We start from the raw sequence: 26,913 nt of genomic DNA on the forward strand, positions 1-26,913 counted from the left end.
GAGACGCGTCACTGATAGAAGCATTGATCAGGTTTTAAAAAAAAAGTCTATTCAGAGCTACTCATTTGTTTAAAGTCTTGCGCAGGAAGAAGTTTGTTTTATGGACTCACACGCGTCAGGAGGACCCGGAGCCAACCACTGGAGCCTCCACTGGAAGCAGTGACAGCTGATTCCAAAACACTGCATTGCGCATACCATTGTCCTGCTCTTTCTGTTACTGGAGGATGCAAAGAAAAAAATGTCAGGAGGCTGGCTGTAATGTCTTTATGTCTCCTTTGTCTTATCACTTACAAAGAAATCACGAGGCCTAGTCTCTTCTTCCAGTTATGAGGACAGCAGGCCGCCATAAAGTGAAACTGCAGACACTAAAGGAAAATGAGCTCCGTAAAACTAACTCGTTATATTAAGACACAAAGCTAAATTATTTATTTTCAGTTCCGATCACTCATCTCAGGTCAAACTGCTCAGACGTTTCTGTTTAATTTCTTGTAATTGTCTTTGGGTCAGTTCATGTTTCCTCCTTCCCTCCAGATAATCATATTTCACATTTTCGTACAACACTCGATGAACAGATTATGGAAAATTACTTTATGCTCTCAGTCGTCAGAGTTGATGTGACACGTCAATGTTCCAGCTCCAATTTGACGCAGTTGCCGTGACGCAGAGAGCTGTCTGCTATTCCCAGATGGCTCCATTTCGTACTCGAAACGGTTTGGTACGAAATAACTGCACTGGGGAAAAGATAATGCAGCTCCAAATTTAAAAAGAAATTTGATAAATGGTCACAATTAATCAAATCAGGTTTATTCAAGTTAATTTCTTAAGTTGTAAAGGTAAACAAATGTAAATAATTTGATTGCTTGAGACCGATAAACACATTCTCTCTATTTTCAGTGTACAAATAAGAAGGTACGAAAAGGCGAATCCAAGTCGTTAAACCAATCAGCGGAGGCAGTTGCCCAGGGCGGCAATAAAAATGGGGGAGGGGGAATTTCTAGAAAATAAAGATAATCTTATTTTTATTCTTAAGTTTGCGAGTACTCCACTGAAAAAAGAACAGAGCTCCAATAAAAAAAGTCAATTTGCTACAATTGTAACAATTGTAATTGTAACTCATTTCAGTTTGTCAAACCTACTTTGTTTAATATGACAACTTAATACATTTAAAGTATTTATACTTACTTGAATAAATTTAATTTGATAACATAACTTTTAAAGTTGGATCACATCGTTTTCTTTCTTCAGTGATGTATGAATGTGAAGTTCCCCTGGTGAATCCTGGAAACTGGATTATGTGGTTTCTGCAGGAGGGAAAACATCTGATAATTGCTCTCATGTTAATAGTTTGGGGGGCCGTAAAAAGGAGGGGGTTTCCACAACACCGATCCTGCAAGAATCACCTACTAAACCAACAATTTCTGGACAATTTGTCCCAATCTTGCACCAGAATATCACTTTTTTGTCTTTTTCCTACTTCTGTAAACAAACCATTTGCAGCATAAACTATATGTGATTGTTTTTCCAATTTCATATATATTTCAGAAATAATTTCATATTATTTTCTGAAAACATTATCAGTTTTGATTGAAATATGAGGGAATGTGGCCTTTAATCCAACTATAATAAATTAAAGCAACTTCGAAACAGTGAGCTATTATACGACAAAACTGCAAAAGCCTGAAATGAGAAAGGAAAATAGAGCTTCAATTAGATGGCTTTAGTATTATTAAAATCATAATCAGCAATAATTACAACCATTATGTTCCTATTAGACTTTATAATAACTTTATATCTATATTACTATCAGATATTTCAGCAATAATTTGGGCAATTAGGAGTCACTGATTTTATACACAAAAGAATATAAATTTGTGAAATGGTGCCGGAGAACTTTACTCAAGTAAATGTAAAAAGTTACTTTCCAAGAAATGACTCAAGTAAGGGCTAAAAAGTATTCAGTGGGTAGAGAATCCAGAGATTTTACTCAAGTAAGAGTAGTGATACTTTATAATAAAATTACTCACATAAAAGTAAAAAGTACAACGTAGTAAAAATACTCCAAAAAAGTAATTTTTTTTCCACAAAAGTTACTTAATTAAACATAATTGAGTAAGTAGTTGCTTCCAGAGATGGGAAGAGCAGCTAAAAATGATAGTCATGTAAGAAATTACTCAGTTAAGAGTAAAAAAAGTATTTGGGAAAAAAAAAGCCTACTCAAGTACTGAGTAACTGACCAAATTATTAATCATTTAAAAATTACATAACAGATGGATCAAATGTAAAGTGGAAATGTTGATATGTTAAGGACGGAAATGACAATAATTTATTTAAGTAACAATAAATAACATAAAATGTTTCCAAATCAGTTTCTTTCCCTAACAAACTTATAAAACTTTAACAAAACCTGCAGTGCAGGTGTGAGTCTGTCTGGTGATTTTTTAGTAAAACTTTTTCCTTTTTTTTTCTTGAGTGGTTAGAAAATCCAGAAATGTTATTCAATACTTCATCACAAAATTACTCAAGTAAAAGTAAAAAGAACAGAGAAGTAAAAATACTCCTAGAAGTACATTTAAAAAAGTTACTCAAATAATGTAATTGAGTAAATGTAACTAGTTACTACCAGTCTCTGCCTTGCTGAGCTGCGCTGAGCCCATGCGGGGCAGCTGCGGGTTGCGGGGCAGCTGCGGGTTGCGGGCCGACTCGCTCTCCTCCCCGCTGGATTCAGCGCAGAGACTCTGGCTCCTCTTCATTTGCACGCTGCGCTCCTTCCGCTTGTAAATCTCCCTCCGCTCCAGATAAGAAGCAGAAGCGGCTGTATTAGCCGCCGCCAGGAGTTTAATTACATTGTCAACAGAGAATAATTGTAATTGATTTCTGCTTCTCCTGCTCAAGGACTGACGCACACGCAATCAGCGCTTATATGATCCCCAGAAACAGTTCGGATGTTTCATTCATCACGCAAGCAGAGAGTGGTTTGCACATTTCAGCTCCTAAAAATGCGCATAAATGTAATTTAAATGCATTAAGTTGCTGGTTTGTTCAGCTTTTGTGGTCTAATGGGTGATTTGAAGTTATCGTTTGTGAATCTTACATTGACAGAGTACAGAAGTTGATTGAGTAGGCACCATGGAGGAGGAAGAGGAGGAGGAAGAGGAGGAGTGTGGGGTGTTTTCCCGTGTCCCTTTGCGCCTGTTAATTACATGAGGTGGCGCAGTTTAATTGATCAGGCTCGCTGTCGCCTGGGAGATAAGAGGCTGCAATCATTGCCAGCGCGAAGGGAGGTGGTGATTCAGCAGAAGGGGTCAACCAGAGCATCATCATCATCATCATCATCATCATCATCATCATCATCATCATCATCATCATCAACAGAACCTTCCCAGTTTCCGGTTTATATTCCAAGTTGTTCAATTTTGCAGTCGTGAAACTTGATATCAGATGTTTTCTGATGGATGGTTTCCATCTGAATCATGTTAAAACCAAAGATCTTTTAACAAAATAATATATTATTCATTCATTTAAGAAATTAAGAAATTATCAACTTAAATCAAGCTCCCATATCTTGCTGAAAAGTTGCTTGTGAATTATTTCTGTCTTTTTTCAAGAGAACTAAGATATTAGCACTAAAATCTAGACTAAGATTTTGTGTTTTTGCAGTGTATTTGCTTTCAAGCTGCACGCCAGAAAACAGGCTTTTCAGAAGCCAGTGTCACTCATTCTAGCGCCATCATGTGGTCAAAATCAGCAGACTGAAGAATCAACACTTTCAGGAAACAACCTCCATCAAGTGGATAGTTACTGTAAGAGATGGGTAGTAACTAGTTACATTTACTTGAGTAACTTTAAAAAAATTACTCTAGTACTCTGTACTTTTTGCTTTTACTTGAATTATTCTGTGATAACTTGATTGAAAAATGAACAAAAATGTTTATTTTGTTTGATTCTGTTTTGTAATTATGTTTTTTATATGAATATTTTCATCTTGGTCCTTAAAATATCAACATTTCAACATAAGTTTATATTTTAGTCCATTTTATGATGTAGTTTTTACTAGTAATGTAATTTTTTAATATTCAGTTCTTTATAGCTTTTTTATTCTTGAGTAATTTCTTGAACAGCTAATTTTTACTTTTACTTGAGTAAAAAATGTGTTGCAGCATTGCTATTCTTACTACAATCTTTACCCATTTGTGGTTATTTTTTGCAAACTACTTAAATTCCTACAATGTTTATTCTAGTTACTTTCTACCTTTCAAGAGAGATATTAAAACGTCACAATGTAACGTCACAGACAAGCGTCACTCAAATACTAAAAGTAACAAAACTGGGCAAATCAAATCATTAAAAGCAAGATAAAATGACACCAGGTGATGCAAATATGCCAAAAATAGGTATAAATGTTGATTTAAGTCATTCTAATATAACCAGTTTAATAAAAATAACTCAGAAGTAGCAGCAGAAATACATCAGAAAACATGACCACTCTAGACGATTACACGTTTAAGAGCTCAGGATTCATCATCACAGCCAGAAAAAAATATTTAATTGTAAGCAGAGCTGCTCAGTGGAGTATGTAAAGAGGTTTAAGTCAGCCTTTTTAAGCTAAAGTACCTTTTAGTATTGTCCCTGAAACCCGTGGAAGATGGATGATGCTGCCGGCGAAGTCTTGTGCAGCTCAGAGTAAAACAATAAGAGGAAGAAATTCTTGGCAAAAGCACATAATCTTTTCACAAAAGAAGTCAGCTCTGAGGGCTTTTTACATTTTCTACTCATCACTGAATAAAAAAAACAACACATAGCATCTTCTTAGTTTGTAGAGTTTCTGTCTTGTGTGTTTAATTTGAAAAAAATGCTTTAAGAGCTTTTTTCTACAATTGTGTAGGACATTAATCTCAATTTCAGATATCTGGGTTTTTGCACCTTTTGTTTTCTGTTTGTAGGTGAGAAATTGAACAAAGAAGTTTGTTCAAACCAAAAATCCTTCACACAGGAAATGGCAGCGCTCCCAGGAGCGCAGTGGCCCAAATGACTAAAGTTTTAAATCACCGGGGATAAGTTGGCTCCAAGCAAGGGAGAAATTATCAACACTTCCCATCAATCAGCATGAACTCAATGTGGACAGAGGTCACTTTATAAGCCACACACATCTTAACAACAAAGGGAACCATTTTTTGCTTTTCTGCCACCAAAATGAAACTGTAAGTGGGAGTGCAGCAAGGCGAACCCTCTGGAGTTCAGCAGAAGGAAAAACAAATTTGAGAAAAAAAAGTCTGAAACTGGGTCATGTGAGAAGCATGAAAGTTTGCTGAATTATCTCAATTTTTAATATTATGGCAGAAAAAAGCAAAAATAATGTAACTGTCAGAATTTTGAGATTAGGACTTATAAAACTTATAAAAACCCAAACAATAAGTGTTGGATCTTTCTTTTTATGTACTTTTATCAGTAAGTGATAAAATAAAGTTTTCCAACTTTGGGAGGAAAAAATGTATCCAATTATATTTTTAACATAAATGCTTACAATGACGCAAAGAATAAAAAGAGTGTAAATAATTTTAAACAAGTAGACACAATGCGGATGACCAAATTATCAGGACTTTGTCCTTTATTTTGCTCAGTACATGAATTATCAAAAAAGTAAAATGAAATCAGAGCTATAATTGGTTACATAGATACTATGATGGGTGACATCATTGGAGACTGTAAGTCTGCTTCCTGTCTGGAAGGTCAAAGGTGACAAAGAGTGAGCGCGGATCCTTCTTGTTTTTACGAACGGTGATCTTTCCCTTCAGCTCTTCTCCTGAAGCAAACAGGAAGACAAACAACACATTGGTTTAGATTCACATGCAAAATATGGAAGGCCCTGTGGCTCAACAATATGACATTCATAGCTGAAAATGTGCTGATGATGAAGAAGAAAAGAGAAAAAATATTTTTGACTTTAATCTCAGAATCCTACCTCTGTGTCCATCTATGTAAAAATCCAAATATTCTAAGGTGCATGTCGATTATGTAGTTAACATATGAAAAATAATCACATTACTGTTTCGTCCTTGCTATAGGATTTGTAAACCTGCTGTTAATTCACACTGAAAGCTTGATCGAAATTTATTTGGTAGATTTGAGTTTAAGAATGGATTTTCAAACAACTTATCCAATTCTGATTCTGAGATAAAATTCTGAATTCTGCAATTAAAGTCCAACTTTTGAGGAAGAAAGTCTGAATTTTGAAAAAAGTAAGAATCCTGAAAATAGAGTCAGAATTTTGAGTAGAGAGACAGAACTTTGATACTAAAGTCAAGATACTGAGGTAAAAGTCTGAATTCTGAAAGAATAATTAAAAATTCTGAGAAAAAAATCACAATTTTGAGAAAAGCGTCAATTCTGATGGAAAAAAAGCCAAAATTTTGAGAAAAAATAGACTGAATTCTGAGAAAATGTCAGACTTTTGAGAAAAAAAGTTAACATTTCGAGAAAAAATAATCCTGAGAAAAAAGTCAAAATTTTTATAAAAAGTCAGAATTTTGACTCAAACATCTGAGGAAAAATGTCCAAATTTGAGAAAAGATTCCAAATTCTGAGATTAAAGTCCTAATTCTGAGAATAAATCATTCTTTGCCAGTGGTCATGATTCACTGTTAATTTCTTTGTGTGGAAAAATCTGCACGTCTTTCCTGACAAAAGCACAAAAAAAAATCAATTTAAAATATACATGAGAAGTTAATTTAATTTCTGTTGACTCCAAAGTTCACGCCGCTGCAGCTGGTGTTTACTTATGGGACATTCTCTACGTCATTAAGCACAACAGCCTACCAACGCTTCCACACATCAGACATGAAGCGAAATGAAAACGCACCAAAAGACAGAAAACACCAAGTCAGACATCGATCAGAGCGTTCGGAACAAAATGAAAGTCTTCCTGATGCCCTGCAGCAGAACGCTGCTGCTGACTGCGCGAGCTCGGGCCTCTGCAGCATGAGCGCTCTGCTGCTTGCAGAAATGATGATGTGCGTGAAGCCAATATGCTTTAATGTGTCTTAATAAGCAGGACTGTGCATGGCAATGCAGATGCTCTCATATCTCCAGATGGCAGACACGAGGAAACACACCTACAGCGGCGACGCAACGTTATGACGCATAATCGCTCCGATTAACTTCCCGTTTGACTGCTGGAGGTAAATGAATGTTTAGTGAAACGGCAAACCGGCGTCCTGTCGCGCTGCGCTACGCTCGCAGGTTAGAGGACGAGAGCAGGAAAATGCTGACTGCGCCCGTTTCTCCCGCAACACGTCCGTCGTCGCTGCTGCCACGACTCACTCGTTACCGTGGCAACGTCACGGACCCGAGGCGCCACGCTCCAGGTCCGACGCCGCTGCTGCAGGGAGAGCAAACCCCGACAGCGGCGAGCAATGCAAAACACGATTTAGTCCTCAAAATATTTTTAAAAAGCGTCACCATTTTATAAATATTTGTAATTGCAATCTACTAAAAATTCATTTTAAATCAACTACTCTGATTTAGAGGACTTTTTTAGTTGCACCTTCTGCTTTGGAAAATAATTCAAGTTCAGTCAATTTTTAAATTGGATTTACATCTGGACTTTGAATAGGCCATTCTAACATATATACATGTTGGCTGTTCAGGTTGGAAAGTTAACCTGAAAAACACAAAATCTTACCAAGTACTTTTAGTAGCTTCTAGTGCAAATATGTTAGTTCACTTAAAAAAAGAACTAAAGCAACTTAATAAGTAACTGCAGATAGGTGTAAAAAACAAAAAAATAGAAAAAATTTTGATCATCTGGTCAAAGCTTCTTCTTCCACACATTCTGGTAATATTTTGGCTTTCTGCAGCGCCTCCCCCTGGTGCTTCTCTTACAAATTTAAACAAATTTTGACTAAGGATTCACTGATTTACTTTTTTCACTTCTGATTCCGATACAGATATCTGAGGTTTAGTATCGGCCAATACCGATCCCATACAGAAAATCAGTGCAGAATTGACTTAAAACATTTCTATTTTTTAAAAATAGACATAAATGTGCAGAATTATAAATTTATTTAATAACTCTGCACCAGCATGGCACACTTAAATACACAAATGGCTTCACAAAATTGGTCAAATGTGTAAAATCAACTTTAATTTGTTCAATTAGTGCAATTAGAAGTATAACAGAAAATGTGAAATACAGAAACTGAAAAACAAATGGTTGACTACCTGGATCAAACATGTATAAAATAACAGCAACAAACCTTTTAAATGGTTTTGAAATGCAATTAGGAGTTATAAATATATTGTAAAATAAATAATAAAGCTTGACATCTCTCAGAGCACAAAGCATAGAATTAGAACAGATCTGCCATTATGGGTCGGTTTCATTGTCATCGATATCTGATGTAGGATTTAAAAAAAGCTTTACTAGAAAAAGAAAGAAAAAGATGTTTAATGCCACAGAGGCCTGAGCTTTGACAACATTCTGTTACAAGACAGAAAAAAAACGACATTCCCCCTAAAACAACTTTGCAATTAACCGTCCAAGTAATCCTCAGTGTTTCAGATTGAACTGGTGAAGCATACAAACAATCATTGACAGAATTTGTGTTAAGTCAGGGTGCGACTCCAGCGGCCCTGCTGCAATCAGTCAAACTAAACTCCCCATGGAAGAGGGGCCTGGGAGCTCTGGGTAAACTGGCCGCTCAGATCCCAACGAGTTAACCATGTGTGGAAATGAGTCGAGGAACGGAGCCGGGCTTTCGCTGCGGCGTCGTACATCACCATGCCACCGTCATTAAGCACAGGCAGGCCTCTGGAAACAGCTTGTCTCAGCCAAACACTGCTTTCCTCCATGAAATTACAATCAGAATATACAGCTCTGCAGATTGGAGCTATTCATGTTACAACCAGTCTGCACACATGTCTACTGCATCTGCATACACATGCACTGCATGCACTGGATTTTATTTAGGGGGATTAGAAGAAACGAGGTGCACACACACGCATCCACACACACACATCCCCTTAGTAGAGCAGACAAAAATCATATTCAAGTAAGAGCAGCACTACTTCCACATATTTATACTCCAGTTAAAGTAAAAAGTAGAAAATTACTCAAGAGTAAAAACGTATTTGATAAAAAAAAATGCTACTCAAGTACTGAGTAACTGATCAAAATCAATTAATTATCAAATCATTTGATAATTAACAATTACATCATCAGACAAACCAAAATATAAAGTTATGTGGAGATTTTATTACCACAACATCTCCACTAAAGATTAAGAGAATAAAGTCAAAAAAGTAGAATAACGTCAATGTTTTGAGAATAAACTCGTACAAGAATAAGGACAAAATAATACGAGAATAAAGTGAAAATAATAGAATAAAGTCATAATATTTCAAGAATAAAGCTGTATAAGAATAAAGTCGAAATAATATGAGATTAAAATTGCAATAGAATAAATTCATAATATTTAAAAAAAAAAGTTGTACAAGAATGAAGTCAAAATAATACAATAATTAAGTCATAATAATGTGAGGATAAATTCATAATATTTAGAGAATAAAATCATATGAGAATAAAGTTGAAATAATACAATAAAACCATAATAATGTGAGAAAAAAAGTCACATTTTAAGAATAAAATCATTATATTTTAACTTATTTTTTATAATTTCTATTTTCTTAGCATGTCCCTTTGTTCCATCTAAAAATCTAATATTTTTCCACTTCCTACAGCCTCCATCTTTAGTGTAGAGTCAGTAAAAAAAGAAAAGAAGAAGTTGTAGTACTGTACATCACAAACACCAGCTTTCACACAAATCCAGCCCATGTGTTGAATAACAGCCACAATAAACTCTGAGCTCGACTTTGGCAGTTCAAGGACCTTCAGCGTTTAAACAATGGAGGAAGAGGAGGAGGAGGAAGGCCCAAAGCGCATGAACAAAGCGAGGGTGTGTGTGCGTTGGGGGGCGGGTAGATATGGAAGAGGTCCGCCTCCACACAGGACAGAAAAGGTGAGTCATAAAAGCAACAAAGACCACATGACTGACCAATAAAGGGCCGGACAGGAACTCACACGCGTATTTTACAGGATCTGAGCACCGGGAGCACGCCTCATCTTGAGCTTAATGGGACTTTAATTCACAAGAAAAAAAGGAATTAAGCAGGTAAAAATGTAAAAAAAGAAGCCCATCCTTTTCAATAGCGGAGCTACACAAACACACCAGGGCATGACAAATAATTTGCTGTTTAATTTATTACGCTGCCAGCCAGGAGGATTTGCTGGGATGTTTTGTTCCAGGCTGCTGGCTGGCGGTGTTCGCCCCTCTCCCAGCACAAACCTCCCCCAGCAGCACAGTGCAAGAGTTAATTACTGCTCCGCTCGTACCAACGCATCAAATAAGATCCGGCCTCCGTCACAATAAATCATCACAGCCAGAGCAAACATCAAGCAACACCATGCTTTGGCCTGGAAGTCCTGGAGATGTCAACAACCAGGAGAGGAAAGAGTTCAAGCTTCTTCAAGGTCACTCTCCTGCAGGGGAGTTTATGGAAGTTTTGTGACGCAGTTTGTGTGCTGTAAAGAACGCCGTGAGAACCTAGCAGACAGCCGATGGATGCCGTTAAAAACTCTATTTTGGGTTTACGACCACTGAGAGGAGTGGAGGAGCACATCAACACCCAACACTCTTTTTCTCCTTCCATTAAACTGCTCCAGTCAAAAGAAATTAAAACTTCATTTCAGAAAATAAATCCTATTTATAGCTTTAATACACCAGGAATTACATATTTCAAACATTTCTGATGATTTGGACCATTAATACCCAAAATTCTCACTGCAAAAACACAAAATCTTACCACATATTTTTGGCCTAGTTTCTAATGCAAATATATTTGTACACTTGAAATAAGATAAAACTAACAAGAAACTTTTCAGCTTGTTTTAAGTCAATAATTCCTTAATATTGATGAAAAAGTATCAGTTCACCTGGCAAATTATTTCACTTATAACAAGGGAGAAAAGTCCTGTTATAAGAGAAATAATCTGCCAGTGGAACTAAAATACTAAAAGGTTACTTGTAAGTTTGTTTTGTCTTATTTCTAGTATAATAAGACATTTGCACTAGAAACTAGAAAAAAATACTTGGTAATATTTTGTATTTTTGCATTGCTGTTTCTTAGAAACATTTTTAATGTAGAAATGTTGGCCAGCTAAAAGCCTACAGTCATTGAGAAACAGCATTCAGTTTCCAGTTGCCACAAATATGGAACAAACTTCCAGAGAACTGCAAAGATGCTGAAACACTGACTTCCATGAAATGTTTAAAGTTTGATTAGTAGTAAGGCAATATTGCCCAACATATTTGATGATTTTGATATCATTTGACTAGTTAATTGCTTGTTTCATATGTTTTTGTGGTGTAAAGCACTTTAAACTGAAAATGTGCTATAAAAATAAACTTTACTATTTGCCCTTAACACTTGGTTGCAGCTCCTTTTGCTTGAATTATTGCATCAGCATGGCATGGATGCAATAATAAACCTGTGGTTGTGATGTGCAATTGTACATCTTTGAAAAGCAGAAGTGGCACTTCCTGCACAACCAACACAAATGCCTCACTAAGTGGTTTCAAGTTGGCAAGTCAACAACAAAACACTCGTCTTTTCTAGCAGCCATTGTTCAGCACATTCAGTGGTAAAACCAGCTGACCAAACATGCTGGGGTTGCTAGGTAATGAGGCTGGTCTTGGCTGGTGTTGCTAGGCAACAGCATACGAAAAAACAGCTGGATGTTCTTTTAAGAGTTTGTGTTGTTTTAAGAAGCAGCTGAGACTGAAACAGAAGTACAAAAACAGGCAAAATGTGGATTTTCTATAATAGATCCCCTTTAAATTTTTGTGGAAGACACTTCCTTTTGTTTCCAGATGGAAATAGCTCAGGACTGCAAAGAAACTGCTTTGTCAGACGACCTCAGAGGATATCCTGCCGTGTTTGGCACTAGGACGTTGGAAATGGATCCACTGGGTTCTGGAGGTTGCAGGGAAAAACCGCTGAGGTTCAGGCTTACTGAAGCAGAGCCCACTGAGGCTCGAGTGGATTGGGATCTGTGGGGTTTCAAGGGCGGACCAAAGCCAAAGACTCTTTGGTGCATTGTAGCTTTTTTAAACTATCACCTTAAACTCACTAAACCAAGTATTTATACTTTCCTACACAACTTTTTACACAAATTTTATGCTTATCGAGACTCTTGCTTTTCGATTCCGTTAATAGATAAAAAAGGTTCACTATGAATTTATTGCTGATCTTTTTTATAGTGGTCATACAATTAATAAATAAATGGATCAATATCACATTGGATAGAGAATGAAGTGTGAAAAGTTTAATTAATTTTCTTCAAACTACTTTCTTTTTCCCAGTTAATCCTCACCTGGAAAATACAATGCCTCATTATTTCACTTATCCCACCAATGTTCTGACATGAAGTTGTATTATGTTCTCCAAGTCTCTGAGAAGCTTTAGGAAGCATAAACACATCTGTACCAAAGGCACCCTGGCATTTGCGACCAAAGTTGTGTACTGAGTTGATATCAATCTTAAAAACAAACCTGTTTTATCCTTCTCCTTGTAATTCATTGTCCTCTTTTATATCCCCTTAATTGTTTATCTGAGGCAGCAAAGTTTAAAGCGTCCCGCAGCATTTGCGCAGCGTCAGAGTTTTTGACGTTCTTATCAGGTTGGCAGCAGGCGGCGGCGGCTGAGCGCGGCCACAGGCTATCGGACATCAGCCACCTCTGTCGCAGCGCGGGTCATTTATTACCGTAGATTTCATCTGATTCCTGTTCAGGAAGTTGACAGCCAGTCCTGCGTTTCATTCATCGGCACATCAGGGGTAGAGGAGTCGGGAGGCTGTGGGTTTGATTCGCCCCAAGTGGCCTACCAGTTTGTGTATTGGTGTAAAGTGACAGAATCAAATTTTTCATTTATTAATATTATTAATTTCTTTAGCTCAGGGCATGATGCTTTGTTTTTTGAGATACTTAATTCAATTGTTGTGAAGTGATTTATTGATTCAATAAGTCAGCCAGAAGCTCCAAGGGTCACTAGTGAAGGAACATTTTTTTATTTTATTTTATTTTTACATAGGAAACAGATTTCTTTTCCCCTAATTACAGTTGCAGTATATAAATAAAATATTTGTTCAAATTGTCACTGTGTCCTGACAGTATATTATGAGAGATAATCTGTAGTAAAAACAAAAAAAAAATAAAAAATAGAAAATTCAAGTTCCTCCAATCAATCAAACCACCAATCAGAGCCGTAAGGTGGTTCTTAGCGCTGTGAATCATGCCTGTGTGCGTGCCACTTCTCACCCTCTTGTTCTCTACTACGATATAGCTTCTCCTCATTAGCAGAGCCGGTTGTGAATGCTAAAGCTAGTAACATCGCCACCAGTGACAGTGGTTAAAAGTTTTCCTGTAATTGTAAGTTGTTTTTCTGCCATTAGCAGATTTAGCAGCGCGTTCCTGAGGGTGATTGACAGCGGTAAGTCCCCATTTCTGGCTCTGATTGGTTGTTTTTGACCAGGAATGGTTCATTTCTTCAGACAGCTATAGTACCAATCTTTTCTAAGATTATCTGTTTCCTATCACACTATTACAAATTGGTGACAGTACTTTTTTTTTTTTAAATAAAAGTTATATACTGCAGCTATCTTTGATACTGAAATTTATTGGATGATCACTGATTTAAACATTCAGAGTGCGACAAAAAAAAGCAAAGATACTGCATACACAGTTTAAAACTGAATCCTAGAATTTCAAAACGTGATTTATAAAGAGTTATTTGATAGTTTTGTTGATTCTATAGCTGATATTAACATTAAATCCTGCTGGAGCAATCAGTGCTTTTCTTTTCAAACAAAAGATCCTCACACCATATTGATACATTTCCCTCCATTTCAAACTGCGGATAAAGCGATTTTATAAACATTAATCCTGCTATTCTTTTGTGTCATGATTCTGCAGCATCCAAGCTGATATCTGATGAAGTTTTACATGTTTTCTCTGATGTGTGATTTGTTCTGATCCTTCCCTATCACTGTGGGTGACAGATTCAGAGCGTCAACAAGCCTGTCTGAGTCGCTGTCACAGACAGATTACCTGCTGCAACTTGCAAAGATGCAACCTCAATGCCTGAGAGAGCCAGCTAAATAAATCGCAGCTGAAGGATATACAGCAGGCAAGAGAAGTGCTGAAAAGACTGGCAGCTCCATTATTTCTAAAAGTGTAATTGACATGAAATTCTCACCAGACATCCGAGAGAACCATAAATTATGTGTGATAAAATGAAAACAGTACGAGAAAAGAAGGTGTAAAAAGGAGGTGACACCAGTAATTAAGAAAAGAAATCAAGTCATTTAGTGCAAATTAATGTCGGCTGCTTCAGTATCAATTGATTGCCTTTAAATAGCCACAAACAATAAAAATTTTAATTTATATCCTCAAATTGCAGAGCATAACTACGTTTCCCATATTTTTAAGTTCATTGGCGTAAAACGTCATTGGATAAACAGTGGAAAAAAATAGTAAAATTAACAATTCAGACAGTTTTGGAGGGGTGTTTTAAATAATTAATTTTAATTTAACGTGACAGTGATGAATAAAAATGATACTAATAAGTGGTTACTGACCTGCTTTAACAGAAATGGGCTTTTCTAGAAGGAAGACCGTCTGTTTCCAGTGGGTTTTTGTAACTTGAGGGCCTGTGGAGAATGTCACCTAAAGAAGAAACAACAATAAAAATTAATTCAAAACATGAGAAAAATCAATCCCCTGTAAGAATTAGGGATACAAAGTTTACTGAAACATCTAGTAGTAGAATAAAAAATTTTAATCCTGAAGAAGAGATATTATTCTCAAAAACAGTGTATTAAAAATAAGCAATAAAATTCAACTTGCTAGATTTAATATTATAAAATCCTACATAAAATCTGCTTTTAATACTAAAATATAGCAGTAAACCTGCAGTATGTAACTTTTATAAAAAAAAAGTCCCCATTTGTTGAAAAGTATGGTATGAGACAGATAATCTGTGGAAACAAAATGGAGCACCTCTGGTTTCCCACAGTGCTAACTAGAAACAACCAATCAGGGCCAGGAGGCGGGCCTTCGCGCTGTCAATCACCTTCTGTAAACTGCTCGCTCTCTGCTATGTTACAGCTTCTACCTGTCAGCAGAGTGTGTAGCAAATGCTAAAGCTAGTTAGCATGGCCACCGGTAAATAAACGGTTTAGTTTCTTAGCAGTGCCTTTCTGAGGTTGATTGACAGCAGTAAGACCCTCCTCCTGGCTCTGATTGGCTGTCTTTGGTTCAGCAATAGTAGCTCAGGGAGAAGATGGAGGAGACTGAACACTTAGATTATCTGTCTCATACTACACAGTCACGACATAGTGACAGTTTTAACAAACGTATAAAAGCTACGTAAATCATCAATTTCATTCTGTAAAAGTCCATCTGTTTCCACTAGTTGTGCATCGATTGCAGTTTTTTGGCTGATCTCAGATTAACAATCTTTTAAAAGCCAATTCCTTTTATGAGCGATACCACTTTTTTTGTCTGAAATATAGCAAGAAAGTTGCTGACCTGGAAACAGTGGGGTAACTGTTGTTAACTGTAAACATGCAGACGTGACCTGGTAGGCCGGTCTGTCAGTCGAACCTTAACATTTACAGAAGTAGATAAGACCGGTTGATCAGATCGGCTTCACATGCAAAAATTAACCGATCACAATCTAAGGAAATCAACACTGATAAATCGGTGCTCCCCTAGTTTCTACAACTCATTTTAAAATCACTTTGTTCTATTGCTTGGTCCCTGATACCACTATACTCTTGAAGCAAAAAGATATTACTATGTTTTTCACATTGTTCCAGCTTCAGCCCCCAGTGGAAACTGTAATTTACTGGTTCAGCCACTGCATGCGCCTTGGTTCCCAGGTACAATAGGAGGTGCAATCAAAAGGCACGTCCTTGTTGCTCACAGAGCTTGGCATCAGCTGTTCCAACTGGCCAGGCTCTGCTGGGTAAGTGCTTGTATCAGCAGTTGGCTAAGACGCTCGTCGATTGCCAGTGAACGCCTCAGGGAGGAGAAACACGCCAAGGCGTGAACATAATTGAGTTTCTGTTAAATGGTTTGGATGTTGCTGCTGCTGCTGCTCACCTTGTTGCTGCAGCCTTTGTCGAAGAAAATGTCAAAGTAGCCGACAATTGCCTGCAATGAAATATGAGAGTTGTGTTAAATTGTGGCAGTAAAATAAACCCCTGAATTTGTTTGACTACGCGGCGGCTCTGACATGCAGAGCAGAAAAGCCGGGTGTCAATGAGCACAAAAGGACTTAATAGGATGTTTTTGTCCAGGAAAAATATATTAAAAACTGTTTAACATTTTTCTGCCGTGGTTTTCTCCTGGCAGATACCAAACGTTTGCAGTCCAACTACAAACTACAGCATCACACTGCAAAAAAACACAAAATCTTAAATATTTTTGGTCTAGTTTCTAGTGTAAATATCTTAGCACATTTGAAATAAGACAAAACAAGTAGCTTTTCAGCTTGTTTTAAGTAAACAATTCCTTATTATTGATGAAAAGCGAATAGTTTAACTGGTAGATTATTTTACAACATAAGAAAAATGTCCTATAAATGAAATAATCTGCCAGTGGAACAAGTAGTTAAATTATTGACTTAAAACAAACTCCTATATTTTCATGAAGTTATTTGAAATTTATTTCAAGTATACTAAGATATTTACATCAGAAACTAGATGAAAATACATAGTAAGATTGTAGCTAATATTAGAAAAATAACATTAAACACGTTTAATGACAAAGACTGAATACTGTAACTGAATAAAAATGTGTTGCAAACAAATGCAACCAGATTATTGCACCTTTCTTGTTTCATATACACTATTTTTCACATTCTCACCTTTCAGATGCACCAAGCGTATATAATCTGGGGAACTAAAATATCCCAATTATTAAAGATATTCCAAGTATGTCTCCTTAAACCTCGCTTCTAAAATAAAACCGGTTCAGTGTGATGTTTGAGTATTCACGCTGAGTCTGCAACACGCCCCATGTGCTTTCCTTCACCTCATCAGAGACTTGTCACTGGACAACAGAAATAAATTATGAGGCAGCCACCAACAACGCTGAGGACATTTCTGCTGATGACCAAAAAATAAAAAATAAAATAACAACAATGCAGCTTGCGACAGTTCATGAAATTAGCAAAGGTGGCTACTTTGATGGGAGTGTTGCAATAATATAAAAAATCCTCAGGAGAGAAGGGGAAATTGGTTATGAAAAATAACACTTAAATGTGTTTGCTCCAGTGGAGAATAAATGTCTGGATAAGGAAATTACACAAGTGACAGATTTTCATTTTGAAGCGTAGTTATATATATATATAAATCAAGGAAGTTGATGAGTGAATGGCTTTGGTTAAAAAAGTTTCTATAAATTACACACATAATTTTACATAAAGGGGATGTATTTTGCAAAATGTATATTTTTCACCTTATTGTACTTACGTTTGGGTTTCTACTGCTTTTAATCTAAACTCTTAAACAAAAACATCCAGCTGGTCTTTGGCAGTAAGTTAATGTTTTTGGTGTCAGGAAAAATGAGCCGTTTCAAAAACCTTCAGCAGGCACTGACCCTCACCCAGTAACCCCTGTGAAGCCCAGCTCGTAACCTAGCAACCCCAGCTCGTAACCTAGCAACCCCAGACCGTCACCTAGCAACCCGAGCAGAGCTCCAGAATGTTTGACCATCTGGTTTTACTGCTGTATAATTGCCGCTGGTAAAGAAAAGTATATTCATTATCTAAGAATGATTTTGTGCAAAAAATAAATAAATAAATAACTATCCTAGCCTGTTCAAGTTAGCATAATAGGTCTCCTATAACTACACAGTTAAAATTCAGATGAATATAAAGGCTGATTTTATTAGATTTTAATCCTTGCAGAGCTTTAAAAGCATTTGAGCAGTAGCCATTTCTGTTATGGACGAATTGGGCAGACGCCCAGGGCAGCTTCTCCTGTAGGGCGGCATCAGTTGTTACACTCGTAAACAGTTCTGCAGTTAAACCTGTGGCCCATTTTTCTTCCTTGAAATATGTAGCATCCAAGCTTTTTAAAACAGTTGTGTAAATTAATTTTAATTTCTTGAACTGCAAAAGTGTAAACTGTCTTAAGATTTTTTTTAATGTTGACTGAAATTTGTGCATCTATTATAAATGAATCTATTTTATTTTTTGTATTTTAACCTGCATGGTGTACTGTGTGTTTGTGCTTTTCTATGTGTGTTTATATTATTTTTCTTGTTACTCCCACATTTTTTTTCAAATATTGAAATAAATTTTATGTGTGTTTATGATGGCGCATGGTAATCTGAATGATGTAATGGTCCAGGGCACCAAACAGGCTAGGACCACCCCTGCATCGTAGAGTTAATAATTTCATACATCTAAAAAACATTTAGCTTAAGTCCAAGGCCAGAGTAGCTTTAGGCGGCAATAGCCAGATTTGTAGGGGAAAAAAACACCCACAGGCTTGTTTTCTTCCTGTATGTGCCCCTCCTGAAAGAGGAAAGCCACTCTATCAATCTCAAGAGCACACTTGTAGTGGCAATGATGCAGAACTAATAGCTTTTAATCCTGACGCAGCTGACAACTTGGAGGCCAGCTCTCCTAGACAAAGAAGAACTGGATCAATGGAAGGAAGGAAGGGAATATGAGAGAGGAGCAAAGGAGGACAGCAACATGAGCGGAACGACGGATTACTAAAAGAGTGGAGGATTAATTTAAATTAACCAGCAACATGATGTAAAACCAGAGGAAACATTTCTTTAAAAGGTGCTTACAGCACACGAAGAAAGAAACTCATGAAATCCACCAACAGCTCCTACAAAACAAAGTTTTTTTAGGGGGGGGATAATGGATATGTAAAGTTGTGCAACTTCAGTGACCACAGTGTTCAATACCTTCCCCACACCAAAGCTTCAATCAACCTTTATTGACTCAGACAAGCAGAGGCAGCGCCGCTAGCTCACAGCTAAACTGCCAGAAAAGAAGCCAAAGTGGATAAAAGAGCATGTCAACCCAATGCAATTATGCCGTTTAATGAATACTACAGAGAAGCTCGTAGCTGAGGTAATTAGGAAATTAGCTTTAATTACTCATCAGGCAGAGCAGACTCACCTCTCTCAGTCAGAAAGGCAGAGATCACCCTCAACGCGTCGCGCTGATGACAAGGCCTCGTAAGCGAGATTGATTGTCACTTCTTCGTTGTGCAACTTTCACCAGACAGCCGGGATGGGCAATTATAATCTGCGCTGCCGAGTGAAACTTGGAAATATAAAACCGACTAAGCAGTTTGGCAACTCGACACTTCATTAAAATCGCATTTGAGAAAAGGAGGAAGAAATGTAACGGCCTCAGACATTAAACACAGAAGATGTGAAAGTGTTCAGATAAGCAATTAAAGACATTGATGACGCACACGCCTTTCAATCAGGGCCTTTCAGACTTCTTGACCAAAGAGACGGAAACGATCAACTAAAAACTTCTGTGTAAGTTAATTCAAAGTGTGAAAAGATTCTAAAATTTTTATTTTTGTAATAGTTTCTAGTGCAAATATCCTAACAAATTCGAAATACAATAAACAACCTCATAAGTAACTTTTCAGTATGATACAGGAGCTTGTTTTAAGTCAATAAATCCTTAATATTTAGAAAAAATATGGGCATTTTGTCTTTTTATAAGTGAAATAAGATCTACTCAGCCTAATTCTGTGCTTTGTTGTCTGCCTTATTTTTTATTTTATATTATACTTGGAATTTCTAATTGCAATTTCTGAATAATTTTAAAGAAAGTTTGTTGCAGTTTTTACATGTTTGACTGTCAGGGTTGACACCTATTAAACACAGCACATAATACAGGAAAGACAAGAGAAAGTTAGATTCTTAATACTCGCGAGGAGAACAGACAGAGATGTGCTTTCAGTTACAAATCTCCTACTGCTCTGAAGCACATTTGCCTGCCCCTCCATGTAGGAAACCTTTTGTTCTGTTCCACTCCTAATTCCACTGACTGAACAAATAAAAGCTGCTTTTACATGTTTGACCAAGCTTCTGAAGCGATTGGTGTATTTAATTGTGCTTTACTTATTTATACAAATATATTTAAGTACATCTATGTCTGTTTAACAAGACAAAAGTTTTAAATCAATTCAGCACTGCTTTCCTGTATTGGATCGGAATCGGCCAATACCTCATATCTGTATCGGAGGTGAAAAAATTTATATTGCGTTTATCTTGGATATTTAAAATGTCTTCCAATTCATGTGTTAAATATTCATAATAATTTAACGTTTGAGAATGTGTTCTTGGATTACTATGCTATTAGCTTTATTAGCTGAAAATGGTCTCAAAATAACAATATCATCGTTTATCGCAGTAACTTCTGGGACAATTTATCATCAGCAAACAGGCCTAAAAAGGTGCTAGGAAAAGACTGAGAAAAAAAAAGTGAAACCTTAAAGTGTAGAGAGACAAACGCCCCCAAAAAGGACAAATCAGAATGAATGCATTTCATTCTCATCAGTGTTTAGCCTTGGGCCTGGGCTCTGTCTGCGATAAAGGATGACAGCGGGCTTCCTGACGGCCCACAGAGGAGGATCGGAGATGCTGCGGCTCTCCGGCCCCCATTCTACGGGAAGAGCAAGGGGAAAATTAATAATTATCATCATGGATAACACCAACAGGGAGCAATTCATCATTGCTCTCCTTTTGCCTGGCTACATGTCAGTGAGATGCGTGGCCCGGCCAGATACTATTATACGGCGGCAGAGAGGGAGGGTGTAGAAAAAGAGGTGGGGGGGTTAAGTGGAGGGAGGAGGAAGGGCGACGAGGTGGAGGGGAGGAAAAGAGGGCTAATGTGCTTTTGATGGGGTTTATCCAGGCATGGAGGCGTCAAGCATGACCACCTCTAGAGCAAGACGGCATGAATCCCCCCCACAAACTCTCCTCCTGGCCTTTCAGCACTGCTGCCGAGGTCAAACATGAACACGACTCGTTTCCAACGCGCCTACAGGTTGTTTTCCTCACACATGTGTTAAACCAACAAATCCACAGCAGGTTTTAAGCTGCACAACTGGGTTTATGTGGTTATTTTACAAATATTGTGAAAAAAAAAGCAAAAACCTAAACTTATTTAATATAAAATTGACTTTTTTGAGCTTCACATCAAGTTCTAAAGTTATTACCTCGTTGAAAACATACCTGGAATGTTGCTGTGATTATTTCAGGAATGTTTGATAAATCCTTTAATCTCCATGGCAACCATTCAGCTATGTAAAACTCCTCACAGAGCAGCCCTCCCCCGCCACTCCTCCACTGAGCTCCTTCAGACTAGCCAGCAACAATTAGCAAACACCTGGTTGAACTGCGAATCTGCTGAGCTCACTATACAAGCTACTTCTCAGTTCAATGCTGTTAAAATGTTGTTAGGGAGTCAATAGAGGAGCCATGTTGTGATGACTTTCTGAAAATGCGGATTTAGAAAGAGAATGAGTTTTTGAAGAGACAGAGGCCCAATTTCAAAGTGGCAAATTACAAAGTTAAATTTTGTATTTGACATATTTAGCATTTTTAGAACTACTAAAGGTAACACAGTTACTTGACTGTGATATAAAATAGTACTAGTGCCTGAAAAATAATAATGATATTGCCCCTTTAATGTTGAACAAATTAAAGTTCAGATAAGATTTATTTTACTGGAAATAGTTTATTATTTTACCATAACAGCTTATAACTTAAAATCTAACCATGTAATTAATTGGCTTTTAATTGCTAATGCTCAATCTGTTTTCAAAATGTCTGAAACCAAAAAACGAACAAACTGTAAAATAACGTAAAAAAAAAAAAATTGTGAATTTGAAGCAAATGCAGTTTTGGGCAAAATTTGCTGAGTTTTTGAACATGTTTTGGCTCCCATATTTGCAATCTTGGGCAAAAAAGAAAAATAATAGTAACCCATAAAACTAAACCAAAAATACTGGGTAGGTTTTAGTATTTTTGCAATGCAGCAATTGCAGAGCGCATACAGCGATAAAAGTAGCTGACCAAATGCCCTGGAGTTCTGTTTGGGTTGCTAGGTAACAGCCTAGGTTTGCTGGCGTTGCTAGGTAACGGACTGGGTTTTGCTGGCGTTGCTAGGTGAGAGGCACTTCCTGCTATTTTGTGACGCTACATTTCAGTAGTTTCTGAAACAGCTAATTTTCAAGAAACCTTAACTGAGCGGCTGGATGGTTTTTAAGCACTTGGGCTGTTTTCAGACACTTAAGTGGAAGTATAAAACCGAGCTTTTAAATAAATAAAGAAAAAAATAATAAAATACATATTTTTTTATCAGAGTCTAAATCAAATGAACAAGAGAAAATGGTCTGCAATGTATTTTTAATAACTGCAGGCTTTTAAGGCGTAGTTTACACTAGAATGTTATATATTGTGTAAAAAGAGCAACAAAAAGTCATGAAGCAGCTTTTCAGTTTATCTTTACTTTAATGCAATGTTCTGACTTGGTGAGGTACATTAGGGAGTGGATTTTTCCATTAACAATCCCTTTATTAATGCACTAAAGTTTGTCCTTGAAGTTGACGAGAGCCTGACCCGACACTCCAGAAGGCCACGGCTCCAGACACACAATTTAAATTTGATGGAAAGCAGGTTAGAGATGGATTGCACAGATTTCTTTCCCCCTTCTCAGCACAGCTACAGTAACCACGTCAGCAGCAGCGAGACAGCGCTCTTCAAATTAATTATACACAGAAACTTATTCTCTCCTGCCACACCATCAGCATACATCATTGGGCAAATTTCGCTACCTTTTCTGCAGTTCAGGTAAGCGATCATGACAGTAGGAACACCAACGAGCCAAAAATGAGACTGAAAATGAAACTTCCAGCGTATATGTCTGCTCTAATCCAAGTTCTGTGAAAGCAGGCGGTGTAAACATGCCACAAGGGAGGAATATTTAAAAAAAATAAATAAATGAAAAAACAGAAAGCAAGAGCAGAAGGATTTGTCTTATGCTGGATCGGCGCAGACGCAGGGGTAGTGCTGTTCATTTAATGCAAGGTTAGGCAGGCTGAGCTGATGAATGGACTGTCGGCGGGAGAACAAAAGCAGCCGTTCAATCACAGGACAGGAGAGGCAGCAGCTACCCTCTTACCAATCCCAGAGCACTGGTCCAGGACCAGTTTACCCTTCACACATTATACCCCTAACTACCGGTAAGACGCTACGTCTGTTCTGACAACAGATCAGTACTGTAAAGGTGGAAATGTGAGGAAGAGGAGGAAATTAAAGTGAAAAATCTACAGATTTTTTTGTGTGATTAATTAGAACAGAAAAGGAAGAAAAGGAAGTGAACTCAACACGCCTCGCCATGCGATCGAATCATCCGTTTTGCTGCACTGGACTCCAAACACGTCTGGACTTAAAGTCTAGAAATAGAACTGGGATGCTTTCAATTACAGAGCAGAGAAGACAGGAAAAATGAGAGGATGTTTACGAATCCCATTATATCCAGCAGCTTCACCCAGAAAGCACAGGACAGATAATAACTATGTATTGATTGTCCATTAAACCAATACACCCGACAGTGCAGCACAAAAAAAAAACACACACACTACAACACAAAGCCACTTGGACACAATGAGGTCTGTTGCAGACTGATCACTTCACACAGCGTCAGGGTCTACAAAACTGGAGCTACTCTGTAGTTGCTGCTTGCATTGTGGAGAGAAATGTGGCTGAGACACAGTGGGACGACGCTGCTGCCAACAAAATACACATAGAAACTTGTTTTCCAGTAAAGTCCTGCTTTTACTGGACGATACATCCCAACACCAACTTTCACTCAAACTTCTTCTAAGACATACTGTTATTTTAGTTTCATTACATTATCAATAAAAAATATGAGGAGAATAACAAAAGTATTCATAACCCTTTTGCCATTGCTCAATATACTATAATAGGAATTTTGTGCAACACACTGCAAAATCTTACCAAGTATTTTTATCCAGTTTCTGATGCAACTACACAAAACTAACTTATACGTAACTTTTCAGCAAGATATGTGAGCTTGTTTTATGTCAATAATTCCTTAATATTTATTAAAAAAGTACTAGTGCCAATGGCAGATTATTTCACTTTCAAAAGGCATTTTTCCAATATTATATGTGAAATAATCTGTCAGTGGAAATAGTACTTTTTATCAATATTAAGTAATTATTGACTTAAAACAAGCTCCTATTTCGTCCTAAAAGTTACTCATGAATTAGTTATTATTTCATATCTTGTAATATATTTGTTCTAGAAACCAGACCAAAAATGCTTGGTATGATTTTGTGTTTTTGCAGTGCATACTGCTGCAGTGAATCACTGTTGTATGCACTCATCGAATAATATGAAATTAACATCTTAAAAGTATACAAGTGCTTTATTGATCTGATTTTTGCCTGATATTAATGCCATCTTCACAGACAATTAAAGTAGATTTGAAAAAAATCATGTATCATTGCAATTGCTTAAACTCCAGTTTAAAATAATACCCTTATGCTTCCAGTTAATACATGTTTATAAGCTTTGCCCTATAAACTATGGGCATAATTTGTAAGACCTTTTTAAAGTCACATTTGCTAATATCTCTGATTCCAGCTGACAGCATCTCCAAACCAAACATTCAGTCATCAGGGTCTGAATGATGGCTTGTCCAAGGTATTTGCTCACATAACATTTCTGCAGCATATAATTATGTAAAAAGCAAGTTAAATAGTTGCTTTCTTCCCAAGTTGCCTTGGTGATCAAAAGTGGTGATAATAAGGCCAGTATCTATTGGTAATTCTTACCGTGCAGTCTGTGGTTTTTGTTATCTTTAGCAGGAAATCTTTAGTGAACTCCAGTTCTGACAGGCACACTGTGTTACAGTCCAATGTCTGTTGAAACAAAACAAATTAAACAAAACGGTAAACAGCAGCAGATTAAACAACACAAGACAAAGCAAAACAATAAAATTGATTTATAAAAACACTATCAAAGGAAACTCAATGTAGAAGCAGGGCAGTCAGAGGAAACCTGCGTCTTTATAAAAACTGCTGCTTCATGCAAGACTAGGTGCCAAAAGTGGCCATAATAAGTTGATTCTGATTTATATGTTGGTTTTTCTTACCATAAAAAGATTGACACTACAGTTGTGTGCAAACAAGGTTAATATTGTCACAAGTAATGTACACCGATCCATCGTTTCTCTGTAATATCCTGAAATCATAATTAGTAAAAGAAGGTTCCAGTTTGAAGCTTTGAAAACATTTTGTTCCTGATTTTATTGAATGTGTTTTGTGGAAGCCAATTTTTTCCAAATCAGAGTTCCAGATTGGAGGAAGACACAGTAATTATGAGTGTATATTTTAATTTAAACATAAATGAGAAAAGGTGCTGGATGAGAACCTATTTATAGAGCCTATTTTGAGCATTTTCAGGAAAGTTCAGAGACTTGAACTGACAATACAAATGCACCAATCCGATAACATCTGAATCGGTATCGATACTGAAACCAATTCTAGGTTGGGTATCGGTGACAATATGTCCAGATCTATTCGATCTAATTCTATGCTTTCTGCACTGAGCTTTATTATGCATTTTACATTGTATGTAAAATTCCTAACTGCACTTTTTCACAGGCGTGTGGCAGATTACTTTCACATTGTTGACCAATTGTTTTTGTAAATTTCAGTTTCTTTGTCATTTATTTTTACTTTGGGTGCGTTACTTCTAATTGACTGAACAAATTAAAGTTGTTTTTTTCACATGCTTGACCAAACTTGTGAAGCCATTTGTGTATTTAAGTTATCAAATATATTTGTGATTAAATATATTTGTGTTTGCTTAAAAGAAAAGAAAAACATTTTAAGTCAATTAAACCATTTTTTCTCTATCTGATCGGTATTAATCAATACTAAACCTCAGATATCGGTATCGGAAGATCCTTACATTTAAATGACAGCAAGTTAACATTCTGAAGTTAAACAGTTCAATCTATTTTCACAGAAAATTAAAAAAAAAAACCTCATCTGTTCAATGGGAATTTATAATTCCACAAAACCGCTTGCTCTCAATTTTCCGGAATTGCAGCCAGCTCTAATGGAATGCTACTGGATCGTATCAACGGGAGGCAATAGATGAGAGTCCTTGTAATTTGGGCAGAGGGGGTGACTATTTGTCACTTGAGGGGAGAAGCTATCGATTAGAGGATTCAAATTCCATTACATCAATGTTCTCCCCTCATTCATCACCCGCCTTGATGGCTGGAGGACGCAACACTTATCAGAGGCGCTAACTGGCAAAGGAACACGGCTCCGGCGCCGTAAGAAGGGCTCTTCTGGGAATTCTTTGTTCTTACATGCAACGCGGTTTCACTGGGTTTTATCTCAGAGAAAAGCCTGCAATCAGTTTGTATTTGAAGCCTGCTGAGAGTAATGAAGGAACTTAAACAAGGATTAGGCAGATCCATCACCACAAACACTTCCTGAAACTCCATGAGCCTCTCTCCTGGTCCAAGAGCTAACTCTGGTTCTCATTTTACGTATCTAACAGCTTCAATGTTTCTGTCTCAGCAAAGCACACCAGGCACTTACATAAATGTGACTTCCTTTTAAATAATTAGTATTTAAGTTAACTGAGGGTGCTGTTTAGACACTTTAGCCCAACTCTTGTTCATTTACGTAGAAAGTCTGGTTTGGTTGTAGAGTGCACTTCGAATATATATGTGACAACCAGAGCAGGAAGTGGA

General features: G+C 37.0%; 1 protein-coding gene across 1 annotated transcript in view; it reads right to left on the reverse strand.

Annotated features, from left to right (window-relative positions):
* Positions 1-5,573: 5,573 nt before the first annotated feature.
* Positions 5,574-26,913, reverse strand: part of prmt3 (protein arginine methyltransferase 3) — a 52,711-nt gene continuing 31,371 nt past the window's right edge. Inside the window, exons 13-16 of the mRNA XM_016674717.1 lie at positions 24,974-25,060; positions 16,218-16,268; positions 14,690-14,777; positions 5,574-5,800 (exon numbers count right to left, since the gene is read on the reverse strand). Coding sequence (XP_016530203.1) covers positions 5,691-5,800; positions 14,690-14,777; positions 16,218-16,268; positions 24,974-25,060 — 336 coding nt within the window. The 3' untranslated portion in view covers positions 5,574-5,690. The remainder of the gene's footprint in view (positions 5,801-14,689; positions 14,778-16,217; positions 16,269-24,973; positions 25,061-26,913) is intronic.

The sequence above is a fragment of the Poecilia formosa genome, unplaced genomic scaffold (genome assembly GCF_000485575.1).
Source record: "Poecilia formosa unplaced genomic scaffold, Poecilia_formosa-5.1.2 Scaffold99, whole genome shotgun sequence".
Taxonomy (NCBI): Eukaryota; Metazoa; Chordata; class Actinopteri; order Cyprinodontiformes; family Poeciliidae; genus Poecilia; species Poecilia formosa.